A 12,679-nucleotide genomic window follows, 5' to 3' on the forward strand; every position below is an offset into this window, starting at 1 on the left:
CTTCGTAGAGGTTGTAATCTAGTTGAGGGAGAAAGAAAATGAATACATATTAGGTAGAAGCAAGTGTTCTGAAGCTGGGTCAGAAAAGAGACTAGAAAGCCTCACTTTAAAAATTGACGCTTGAGGAGAGATTTACGGAAGCAAAGAAGTCATATGGACATAGGGGGAAAGAGCATCCCAGGTAGAGAAGTCAGAGCTCGTAGGCCTTCAGATGAGCATGCTATTTGGTTCTTTGTGAAGAATGGTAAGGAAGCCTTCATGACTAGGGCAGAACAGTGTGAGTGAAGGGGAGATTGGTTTGGGCAACTCTGTTCTTTAGAGCTGCTGTTTATTAAGAGGAAAGAGACTAGGAGTATCAGGTTCAAGAATAGAGGTGAGAGGGGTGCCTGGGTGGCTCAGTTGGTTGAGCATCCAACTTCGGCTCAAGTCATGATCTCCCTGTCCATGAGTTCAATCCCGCATCGGGCTCTGTGCTGACAGCTCGGAACCTTGAGCCTGTTTCGGATTCTGTGTCTCCCTCTCTCTCTGCCCCTCCCCCACTCGTGCTCTGTCTCTCACTCTGTCAAAAAAAAATATATTTAAAAATTAAAAAAAAGAAGAATAAAGGTGGGGATAGGGGTGGTTAGAAATCAGAAGTTTGGTTTTGAGAATATTCTGAGATACTGGAGAGTCATTCAGGTAAGACTTTGGATGAGTAGTTAGATCTGAGTTTAGAAAGGTCTAAGATGGAGATATGAAAGGAAATTGTTAGCATGTAGGTGGATGAGATTACCAAGCAAGTGAGTGTAGATAGGGAAGAGAAGAAGTTCAAGTACTAAGCTCTGGGGTGCTTCATTATGTAAGGTAGTGGTTCTCAGGGGCACCTAGGTGACTTATTCAGTTACGTGTCCAATTCTTGATCTCAGCTCAGGTCTTGATCTCAGGGTCATGAGTTTGAACCCTATGTTGGGCTCCATGCTGGGTGTGGAGCCTAGATAGAAAAAATAAAATAAGGGGTGCCTGGATGGCTCAGTAGGTTAGGCGTCCAACTCTTGATTTTGCCTCAGGTCATGATCTTGCGGTTGGTGAGATCAAGCCCTGTGTCGAGCTCTACACTGACGGCGTGGAACTTGCTTGGGATTCTCACTCTTCCTCTCTCTCTCTCTCTCTCTCTCTCTCTGCCCCTACTCTGCACTCGCTCACACTGTGTCTCTCTCTCTCAAATAAACATTTTTTAAAAATTTAAGTAGTGATTCTGAACTGTTTTTCCCACCCCCACACTAAACTTTTAAGATGTTTTTTCCCCTAATTATTTTTCCATGAAATTTCAGTACTGCAGATACACTGTATGAGTGTATGTATGTAAGTGCTTTATGTATAAAAAGATTATTTTGCCTTCAAATAACCATTTTTCACCTCTTTAGAGGCAATATTACAACTGTCTAGATGGTGATTTAGAGGTTGTGAAAATGAGGAGGAACCAACAAAGTAAGTAACCAGAGAAGGAGCTGCCAGGGAGATAGAAGAACTGAGATAAAGTAGTGTCCTTTGAGCCAAGTGGAGAGAGAAAGGAGTGGTCAACTGGCAGACTGTGCTAATAGGTCAGGCAAGATGAAGACTGAAAATTCACTATTGGATTTGGTCACATGCAGATCTTCTGAGTGTTAACGTGAACTGTTAAAGTGTAATGGTATTCCTCTAGACTGTTGCATGCTCAAGAGAAGCGAGCAGAGAAAGCAGAGAGCACTTGTAAACAAGTCCTTCAAGATGTTTTGTGGTAAAGGGGAGGGGAAAATGGGACAGTAGCTAGAGAGAAAATGGGCCAAGCTAGGATGTTAGAAGATGGGATAGTACAGCATATGCAGCATATTTTTATGCTGATGGAAAGATCAAGTAAAGAGAAAGAAATGAGTCATTCTAAGGAAAGAGGAAACTGTTACTACATCTGTGAAAAGGTAAGGGGAGATGGGATCCAGATGCCAGTTGGAAGGGTTGGTCAAGGTTAATCACTTACTCATTTAGTATGAGTACAAAACTTATACTCTAAAAGCTAAGAAATCATTTCATATTAGTGTGTGTGTGAGAGGAGGACAGACTGTCTAGCAAAGGGTCCTGAGGATGTAACACTGAGTGGTAGATCCTTGCTTATCTGCACTCTGGGGCACATTCTCCTCTGCTGCTGCCAGGATTTTGCTCCCTCCGTTGCCCTCTTAAATCTTCAGCTTCTCTGCAAGTTCGTTCTTTTCAAAATATGCACATGTTATCTTCCATCTTTTAAAAATAACCCCTGTTGGGGCGGCTGGGTGGCTCAGTCAGTTAAGCATCCAACCTTGGTTTTGGCTCAGGTCATGATCTCATGGTTTTGTGAGTTTGGGCCCTGCCTTGGGCTCCGTGCTGACTGTGCAGATCCAGCTTGGGATTCTCTCTGTCCCTCTATCTCTCTCTCTCTCCCTCTACCTCTTCCCCTCCCCCATTCACACTATCTCTTTCTCTGCCAAGTAAATAAATAAACTTAATTTTTTTTAATAAATGACTAAATATGAATAAAAATAACACCTCTCTTAATTGTCTCCATTCTTAGCTACAGCTTCTCTTCAAAGCTGAAAAAGTAGTCTGTGTTCAGTAGCTCTTCTGTATTATCTCCCATTCCCTCTAGTTGAATCCAATAAAGTATAGATTCCACTCTTCACCTCTCCACACCCCTGTGGGAGAGAGAGAAATCCCTCACTGACCTGTCTGGGCTCATATCCTACTACTGTTATAGCTTTTGCATTTTGATTCCCAGCAATTAAAACACCTATAGTTCCCTAAACATGCAATTTTGTTTGACATATCTGAGCCCTTACACGTACCTAGAATCCTTCTTTCTGTCCCCAGCCCGTTTGACCTATCAAGTTCCTCTTTCTTTCCAGGGTCAGGTTAGGCATCGCTTAGTGTATCTTTCCTTGATAGTCCCAAGGCAGATTTAGGAATCCTTTCTTTATGTTTAAATCACCACTTATATGCACCTTTAATGTTCCTTTAATGTGTATCACATTTTATTGCGATTCTATTTTTTACTTTCTGTTTCACCCGTATAAGCCCTGAAGCTCCTTGAGGACAAGAACCTTTTTTCCTTTGATCAAGTGCCTAACACATGCCTAGAACATAGTATGTGCTCCATAAATACTTGTTGACTGGTTGAAACTCTGCATATATAAAGCTTTGTAAAATACTTGAACACAGGTGATTTCTGTATTTAGCTTAAATCTTGAAAATAATGCAGTTGAAAATCTCTTCTACAAAGTATATTGTCATAAAAGGCACTATAAATATGGTTTTATATTCATGCTGTAACTTAGGGCACAAGAAATCCAGCACAATTATATATGATTTTTTGGGTTTTTTGTTTTTTTTTTCTGAGTGACAATGAGAAAAATAATCTGCCCATTGCATTCAGTCCATTTAGGAAAAGTAGGAAATCTTAGCTGAAAAAGTTTGGCAGATGTAGATGTTAGATACCTGCAATTTATTGCCATTTGTAATAGATATTTTGAACTTTTTGGCACAGATGTTTTGCACAGAATTTTAAAATTATTCAGTGCTATCTTGTAAAGTGGTTCTTTGAGCCTCTTACTTTCCTTTTTTGTATTTTTCAATACATGTCATTTCTACAGTTGTATAATTGGTTTGTTTTGTTTTTTTTTTTCCTAACTTAGAAACACATGGAACAAACCGTTGTCCTACTGATAAGTCATCTTTTAATTTGGCTACAGTTGTTGCTGAAACACTTGGACTTAGTGTTCAAGAAGAATCTGTAAGTAATTGTTTAGTTTGGTGAAAATATGAATTAATTGGTGTCCTTTAGTGTTGGTGTTTAGAGTATTAAGCAAAAGAAAAATTATTTTATCCCAGGGTCATCAGATAAAGACCTAGAACAAAATTGATGTGGTTAGAAAGGCCTATTTATAGTCTCTACTCCAGCAGTCCCAGAAATCTGGGGTCTTTAGAATTCTTGGCATATAGGTTGTGGGTTGAGCCAAAATTTTAGGGAAGTGATGATGGCATAGAGGGTTTGGCCAACCCTTTCCTGTTTACTCTATCCTACCTACCCCTATCCTGTTCCATCTAACTGAAGACTTAAACCTTAAGGTTGGTTTCAGAATTTATTGGGATTTTTCAATATCCTTTAAATTAGGGTTTGATTTGGAAAACAGGCTGAATTCTTCGGGTTCATCTGATTCTGTGCCATCTGATTCTTAGGGATTGGGTCAGAAATTTATCCCATGAATTAATTTTTGTTGTTTTAGTACTTCTTTATATCAGACACATTCACTTTGTTTCTTAATTGGTACCTAAAAATAGAAAACTTAAAATTGCAGAATTTTAAGTTTTATTTATTTAAGTTTTATTTTGATACCACTTTAAAATAGTATTCCTTTGCTTTAGTCAGTAAATGTATATGTGCTCCTACAAAATTGTCTTGCTGTTAAAGTTTTAAAAATTGAATTGAGGGGCACCTGGGTGGCTCAGTCAGTTGAGCATCTGACTTCAGCTCAGGTCATGATTTCACAGTTCGTGAGTTCAAGCCCCACGTTAGACTCTGGGCTGACAGCTCAGAGCCTGGAGCCTGCTTTAGATTCTGTGTCTTCCTCCCTCTCTGCCTCTCCGTGCTGGCACTCTTTCTCTCTTAAAAATAAATAAACATTAAAAAATAAAATAAATAAAAATTGAGTTGATTTTTCATTATGTTTAGATTTTTTTCTTTCTAAGTTTTAAATCCCTCTTCAAGTGGTAATGGGTAATTTTTAACCTTTGAACTTTAAATGTGTTTTAATGGTTTCTAATTCTTCCTACCCATAAATCTGACAAATAAGTAGTTTAAGCACCAGATAAATTAAGGGAGCTGATCTCTAAAGACATGTTTCTTGAGGTATGATCCACAGGCCAATAGCATCTGTATCACCTTAAAGTTTTATTAGATATAGAGAATCTCAGACCCCACCCAAGACCTAACTGCAAGCGAACTTGTGTTTTAACAAGATCCCGAGTTGACTTGAATGCATGTTAAAGTTTGAGAAGCACTGCTCTCTGAAAGAGTCTTTTAAATTCATCTTCTGTCAGTGTAAATAATTATCTTTATTCCTTTCCCCCCATCTAAATAACGTTTTTTGGAATTGGAGTTTATGGAGTTTTGCATATGAGTAATAGAATGTGCTTATGTAAAATATTGGGGCTTTTCTCTCTCTAAACTTAAAAGTGCTTCATATTTTTTTTATTGTGAAATGCGCATAACAATTCAGTGGCATTTAGTACTACACAGTATTACACAGTATTACTACACACTACCACATCTCTGGTTCCAAAAAATTCTCATCTTCCCCAAAATAAACCCTTTACCTGTTAAACATTCAGTCCTCATTCCCGACTACCCACAACCCCTGGCAACCACCAGGCTGCTTTTTGTCCTTATGGATTTAGCTATTCTGGATAATTCATGTGAATGGAATTTTGCATGATGTGGGTTTTGAGTCTGGCTTCTTTCACTTAGCCTGTTTTTGAAGTTCATCCAAATGGCAGAATGTATCAACATTTCATTCCTTTTTAAGAATGAATAATCTTCCATTGTATTTATATACTTTATATTTTACTTTTGAAGGAATCTCAGGGTCCCACGAGCCCTCTTGGTGATGAACTCTATCATTGTCTAGAAGATCACAAGAAACAATCTTTTGAGGAATCTGTAAGAAACAATGAAGATACTTTAAGGTAATTTGGGGCACTTTAATAATAACTTGCAGACTATTGGTGAGATCTCATTACAGTTGAGTTCCATATAATATAATGATTTCTCTCTGTCAGCATATTGTATTAATTTTTATTTTAAAAATATTTTTCCCCAGTTCATGGTCAATTGAGGGCTTTTTGCATTACTGTAGAGAGAGGAATATTATTTTGGGGGTCTTTTTATACTTCTATCAAGCAGTAGTTCAGAGTCCAGCCTTGTTACTCTGCCTCTATAAAGATCCAGTCATCCCTTCTGTGTCTGTATTTCCAAAAAAATGTTATATATGGATGTTATATAAAATGCATTTATAAACTTAGGTGAATTTTCAAGATTGTGTTGTGTCTCATATTTACTAATTTCAGAACATCCACTAACTAATCTTATCTATATTTGTGTAGTATTTTGCTTTTTTAAAAGTGCTTTCAGCAGTGGGGCACAGGGGCTGCATAGGTCAGTTGGTTGAGCATTGGACTCTTGATTTAGGCTCAGGTCATGATCTCATGGTTCGTGAGTTCAAGCTCCTCATCTGGCTCCACGCTCACAGTGTGGAGCCTGCTTGAGATCCTCTCTCTCCCCCACTCTCTCTCTGCCCCTTCCTCTCATTCTCTCTCTCTCTCATTTATTTATTTTTGAGAGAGTGAGGAAGAGAGAGCAAGCAGGTAAAGAGAGAGGGAGAGAGAAAGAATCCTAAGCAGGCTCCACACTATCAGCACCAAGCCTGATGGAGGGCTTGAACCCCCAAACCACAAGGTAATGAGTTGAAATCGAGTTGGATGTTTAACTGACTAAGCCACCCAGGCACCCCTAAATAAATAAAGAGAGAGAGATAAAGAAGAAAGAAAGAAAGACAACTTTAAAAAAAGGTGCTTTCGGTTTTAGATACATATATCACATTTAATTTGTCATCAAAGTAACTCATGAAAGTAGGTTTTTGATTACTCCCATTTTTAGTCAACAAAAACACAGCTCCCCAGAGGTTAAATGTCTTATTTAATACTACATAGCTGTTAATAACTAGAGCCAGAGCTCTTACCCATGCCACATCTTCTAACTGAAACCTAATACTCTTTCTACTACCATAACTGTCTCCTCTGCTAGAAGCAGGCTAGGTCTTAAGTTATGTTCAATTCTGTAGTATAAGATTTTTATTTTTTGAAGTTACTTATTATAAGATTTCATAACAACAAAAGAATTTAGGTCCCCAGTGAATTTATTAAGCTATGATTTTCGTATATAGTGAAATTGCTTAAATTACTAGGAAAAATATTTATGGAGAGGAATATCAAGGTAGTGAGATAAATTTACTGTATCATTTTCCTCAGCTTTTTGTCAGCCAAATGAAGAGAAGCTGACAACTCTACCCTATTTCAAATGTTGGTTAATTATTTGAGTCTAATACATGGCTAAGACCTCACTACTTATATTCTATATTAGTGTAAGTTTTCTCATATGCTTGTCTTTTAACTTTTACCCTATTTCTTTTTACCACTCTTTATTTTTTCAGGTTTTCAGATTCTAATTCAAAGACTCCTCAGGAAGAGTTAACTACTCGGGTATCATCTCCTGTATTTGGAGCTACCTCTAATGTGAAACGCAGTTTAGGTTTGAATACAAGTTTGTCCCCTTCTCTCTTAGAGACTGGGAAAAAAAACCTTTTGAAAACAGCACCCTTCAACAACACTTCTAATTCTAGACTAGGAAAAACAACTTCAAAATCTGAAGATAATGCCCTTTTCACACAGCATAATCTTGGGTCTGAAGTGAACAAGATCATTAGCCTGTCATCTTCAAATAAACAGATGCTTATAAATAAAAATATAAATGAACCCAAAAGTGAACAGGATAGTTTTGATCACATTAAAGATGCTGTCACTGATAAACATGCAGTGCCACTGAAATCACTGGGAGGCAGAACATCCAAAAGAAAGAAAATTGAGGAAGAAAGTGAAGATGAAGGAAGCTACCCTCAGGCCTCTTTTGATAAAGAAAATGCTTTTCCTTTTTTACTGGATAGTCATTCTTCCGTGAATGGAGACTATGTGATGGATAAACCTCTGGATCTGTCTGATCGATTTTCAGCTATTCAGCGTCAAGAGAAAAGCCAAGGAAGTGAGACCTCTAAAGTCAGATTTAGGCAAGTGACTCTCTATGAGGCCCTGAAGCCCATTCCCAAGGGCTCTTCCTCAAGCCGAAAGACCTTAAGTGGGAGCTGTATATTAACCAGAGATTCCCCAGAGGAGCCCTGTTTACAGGCGTGCGTCCTCCAGTCTTTGGGTAAATCATCTCCAGATAATAAAACACCATTACAAATCAAGGAAGAAAATCCCATCTTTAAAATCCCTCTACGTCCGCGTGAAAGTTTAGAGACAGACAATCTTTTTGATGATGTGAAGGTTAGTGTCAAATGTTCAAGTATTTTTATTAAAAGAGTTGTTTGTGATTTTATCTAGATGCTAATAATTCTTCCTGTTTTAGGGAGCTGATTCTCATGAGCCAGTAAAAATAGGCAGGTCAGTCCATGGAGCATGTGAACTTACATCTGTTCTTCAGTTAAATCCATGTAGAGTTGCTAAAACAAAGTCTGTACAAAACAGTCAAGGTATGTATACTATAAATAGTATTTTCAAAAAAAAAGTATTGGGGCATCTGGGTGGCTCAGTCGGTTAAGTGTCCGACTTTGGCTCAGGTCATGATCTCGCAGTTTGTGAGTTTGAGCCCCGCATCGGACTCTGTGCTGACAGCTCGGAGCCTGGAGCCTGCTTCAGATTCTATGTCTCCCTCTCTCTGTGCCCCTCCCCTGCTCCTGCTCTGTGTCTCTCTCTCAAAAATAAATTAAAAAACACTAAAAAAAAATTAAAAAAAAAAGTATTTCCATTCTTTTGTAACGACTTTGAGTGTTATAGTATATACATTCTTTGGATATATTGAATTGTTTGGGAGAAAATGTTATTTCTTCCTGCATATTTGTGTTTATGGAATGATTCTCATTGGTTTCATTTTACATATGATTTTCCTGCTCTCATGCTTTTTGAAAAAATGAATTGAGTAATTGTCTTTAATACCTACTTTTATATGCGATTTTGTGGATTTACCTCTTCCATGTTATTTATTTTCTTTACAAAAGCTTTAAGAATTTTAAACTATATGGAATTTTAAAATACATAAAGTAGAATTTTCATCATCCAAACTTTGTTCCTCACTCCATAGGTAGCCTGTCCATATGTATATATCTATTAATGTGGGGTTTTTTAAGCTTCTTGTTAGAAAATCTTTTCTTTGCTTTTAATTAATATGTATGTTAATTTTTTCATAATTTTGCTGTGTTTTTAAGGGAGTTTTTTTTTGTTTTTTGGCTACGAAATTTTTCTGTACTTCATATGCAGTATTTTTTCTTTTATTCTTCTTTGCAAAGTGTTTCCTTCATTCTGGGTTTATTTTCTTTTTTTCTTAAAGCACATTCTTTAGTTGTTCTTCCAACTAAAACACTTTGTTTTTTCAGAAAGTTTCAGTTTCTGTATGAAAAACCTTTTTTCACTCTCACTTCTGATTTTCTTTTACATTTTTGATTTTGGGTTTTTTGTTCATGGTTGCTCTAGGGATTATAGTATACCTGCATAATCTTTCTCAATCTACTTAAAGTTAATTTTGCCACTTTGTGTTCCGTGGCTGTGCTTTATGTAGTTATCATGTATGCCCACATGCATTGAAAACTACACAGTGTTACAGTTTTAACTTTTAAAACAATTTTTGATACAAAAATCACTCATTCAAGTGTACAGTTCATTTACGTATATCCTCACAGAGTTGTGCAGCTGTCATTGTAGTCTAAGTTTAGAACATTTTCATCACCTCGGAAAGAACACTACCCATTAAGTTAATATGCAAAATGTGTGAAGAACTCACACAGCTCAACACCAAAAAAAGCAAATAATTCAGTTTAAAAATGGGCAGAGAGGGGTGCCAGGGTGGCTCACTCGGTTGAGCATCCAACTCTTGATTTCAGCTCAGGTCATGATCACAGGGTCGGGGCATCGAGCCCCACATCAGGCTCTGCACCAAGTGTGGAGCCTGCTTGAGATTGTCTCTCTCTCTCTAAAATAAAAGGTGAGGGACAGAGGACCTGAGTAGACAGCTTTTTCAAGAGGCATATGGATCACCAACAGACGCATGAAAAGATGTTCAGTATCACTAACCATCAGGGAAATGCAAATTAAAACCACAATGAGATATCACTTTATACCTGTTAGAATGGCTAAAATAAAAAACATAAGAAATAACAAGTACTGGCAAAGACATAGAGCAAAAGGAACCCTCATGCACTATTGGTAGGAATGCAAATTGGTACAGCTACTTTGTTTCTTTTTTTGTTTTTTTTTTTTTTAATTAGCACATCTTTTATTTGTAAAATAAAATGGAAAGGACCTTTCACAAAAATTAACTACACATACTTTTCAGAAGGAAAACAAGAGCTCAAGGTAAAAGATTACTTTTTCTAACGAATTTCTTTATATATATATACATATATATGTGTGTGTGTGTATGTGTGTGTGTATATATATATACGTATACACGTATACGTGTATACACGTATACGTGTATACGTATATATATATATATATACGTATACACGTATACGTGTATATATATATACACGTATACGTATATATATATATACATGTATACGTGTATATATATACACGTATACGTGTATACGTATATATATATATACACACACATACACACACACACACACACACACACACACACACACACACACAATTTATTGTCAAATTGGTTTCCATACCATACCCAGTGCTCATCCCAACAGGTGCCCTCCTCAATGCCCATCACCCACTTTCCCCTCTCCCCCACCCCCCATCAACCCTCAGTTTGTTCTCAGTATTTAAGAGTCTCTTATGGTTTGCCTCCCTCCCTCTCTGTATCCTTTTTTCCCCCCTTCCCCTCCCCCATGGTCTTCTGTTAAGTTTCTCAGGATCCACATATGAGTGAAAACGTATGGTATCTGTCTTTTTCTGCCTGACTTATTTCACTTAGCATAACACTCTCCAGTTCCATCCACATTGCTACAAAAGACCATATTTCATTCTTTCTCATTGCCTAGTAGTATTCCATTGTATATATAAACCACATCTTCTTTATCCATTCGTCAATTGATGGACATTTAGGCTCTTTCCATAATTTGGCTATTGTTGAAAGTGCTGCTATAAACATTGGGGTACAAGTGCCCCTATGCATCAGCACTCCTGTATCCCTTGGGTAAATTCCTAGCAGTGCTATTGCCGGGTCATAGAGTAGATCTATTTTTAATTTTTTGAGGAACCTCCACACTGTTTTCCAGAGCGGCTTCACCAGTTTGCATTCCCGCCAACAGTGCAAGAGGGTTCCCTTTTCTCCACAGGTACAGCTACTTTGGAATATGGTATGGAGGTTCCTCAAAAAATTAAAAACAGAATTACCATATGATCCAATATTTCCACTACTGGGTATTTATTTACTTAAAAGAAATAAAAATACTAATTCTAAAAGATCTATGCACCCCTATGTTTATTATATTATTATTTACCATGGCCGATATGAAAGCAATCCAAGTATCCATAGATAATGGATAAAAAAAAGATGTGGTTATGTATGTACAGTAGAATATTCAGCCATAAAAAAGAATGAGATCTTGCCATTTGCAACAACATGGATGGACTTGGTATAATGCTAAGTGAAATAAGTCAGAGAAAGACAAATACCATATGATTTCTCTTATATGTAGAATTTAAGAAGTAAAACAAACAGAAGAGGCAAAACCAAAAGACTCTTAAACACAGAGATCAAACTGATGGCAGCCAGAGGAGAGGAGAGGGGTGGGGAATGAGTGAAATAGATGAAAGGGATTAAGAGTATGCTTATCTTATGAGCACTGAGAAGTGTATAGAATTGCGGAATCATATTGCACAGCTGAAACTAATGTAACAGTGTATGTTAATTATACTTAAGTTAAAAATTTTTTCTAAATAAAGAGCAATACCCATTACCAATCATTCTGCATTCCTCCCCTCTTCCCCAATCCTAGGCAAACACTAATTTACCCTCTGTCTCTATAGATTTGCCTACTCTGGAGTTTTCATATAAATGGAATCATATAATATATGCTCTTTTGTGACTTAATTTTACTTTCATTTTTTTCATTATTACAAATAATGCTGCTATGAGCATAGCTGTTGACTTACAATTTTATGTAGATGTATCTTTTCATTTTTCTTGAGTTACATAGGAGAAGAATTGTTGGGCCATATGCTAACTCTGTTTAACCTTTTGAGGAACCGTCTGCTTTCCAAAGTGGCTACTAGCACATGAGGATCCCACTCTCCACATTCTCACCAATGCTTGTTATTATCTGTTTTTTTTACTCTAGCCATCCTACTGCATGTGAAGTAGTATATCATAGTGGTTATGATTTGCCTTTCCCTGCTGGCTAATGCTGTAGAACATCTTATCGTTTGCTTTTTGGCCATTTGTGTATCTTCTTTGAAGGGATTGTCTGTTCAGATCCTTTGCTCATTTTCAATTGGAGTATTTTTCTTATTATTGAGTTGTAAGACTTCTTTATATTCTCTATGTCCTAGATAGTCTCTTTAGCAGATATATGATTTTCAAATCCTTTCTCCCATTTGTGGATCCCATAATGGTTTAAGAATTTTTAAAATCCATTTTTAATTCTATTTTTTTCTCCTTATTGAAGATGTATCCTTTGAAAATAACCAGTGGAGCATAGATCCAGGAGCAGACCTTTCTCAATATAAAATGGATATTACTGTAATAGATACAAAGGTAAGTTAGAAAATAAAACCAAAGCACATGTGGTTATTCTAGTAAGTTGTTAGTTACCTTCCTCTCCTAACTCACTCTGTGACCGTAACATAA

The 12,679-nt window shown here is 37.0% G+C and overlaps 1 protein-coding gene across 4 annotated transcripts in view; it reads left to right on the forward strand.

The window, feature by feature from the left end:
• RBBP8 (RB binding protein 8, endonuclease) overlaps positions 1-12,679 on the forward strand; it is a 109,817-nt gene that overhangs the window by 79,371 nt on the left and 17,767 nt on the right. For all 4 annotated transcript variants that reach the window (XM_019465560.2, XM_019465561.2, XM_019465559.2 and 1 more), the window contains 5 exons: positions 3,678-3,775; positions 5,618-5,727; positions 7,251-8,139; positions 8,222-8,345; positions 12,498-12,586. In XM_019465560.2, coding sequence (XP_019321105.2) covers positions 3,678-3,775; positions 5,618-5,727; positions 7,251-8,139; positions 8,222-8,345; positions 12,498-12,586 — 1,310 coding nt within the window. The remainder of the gene's footprint in view (positions 1-3,677; positions 3,776-5,617; positions 5,728-7,250; positions 8,140-8,221; positions 8,346-12,497; positions 12,587-12,679) is intronic.

This window comes from Panthera pardus, unplaced genomic scaffold (assembly GCF_024362965.1).
Source record: "Panthera pardus isolate Hobbes unplaced genomic scaffold, ASM2436296v1 HiC_scaffold_15, whole genome shotgun sequence".
Lineage (NCBI taxonomy): Eukaryota > Metazoa > Chordata > Mammalia > Carnivora > Felidae > Panthera > Panthera pardus.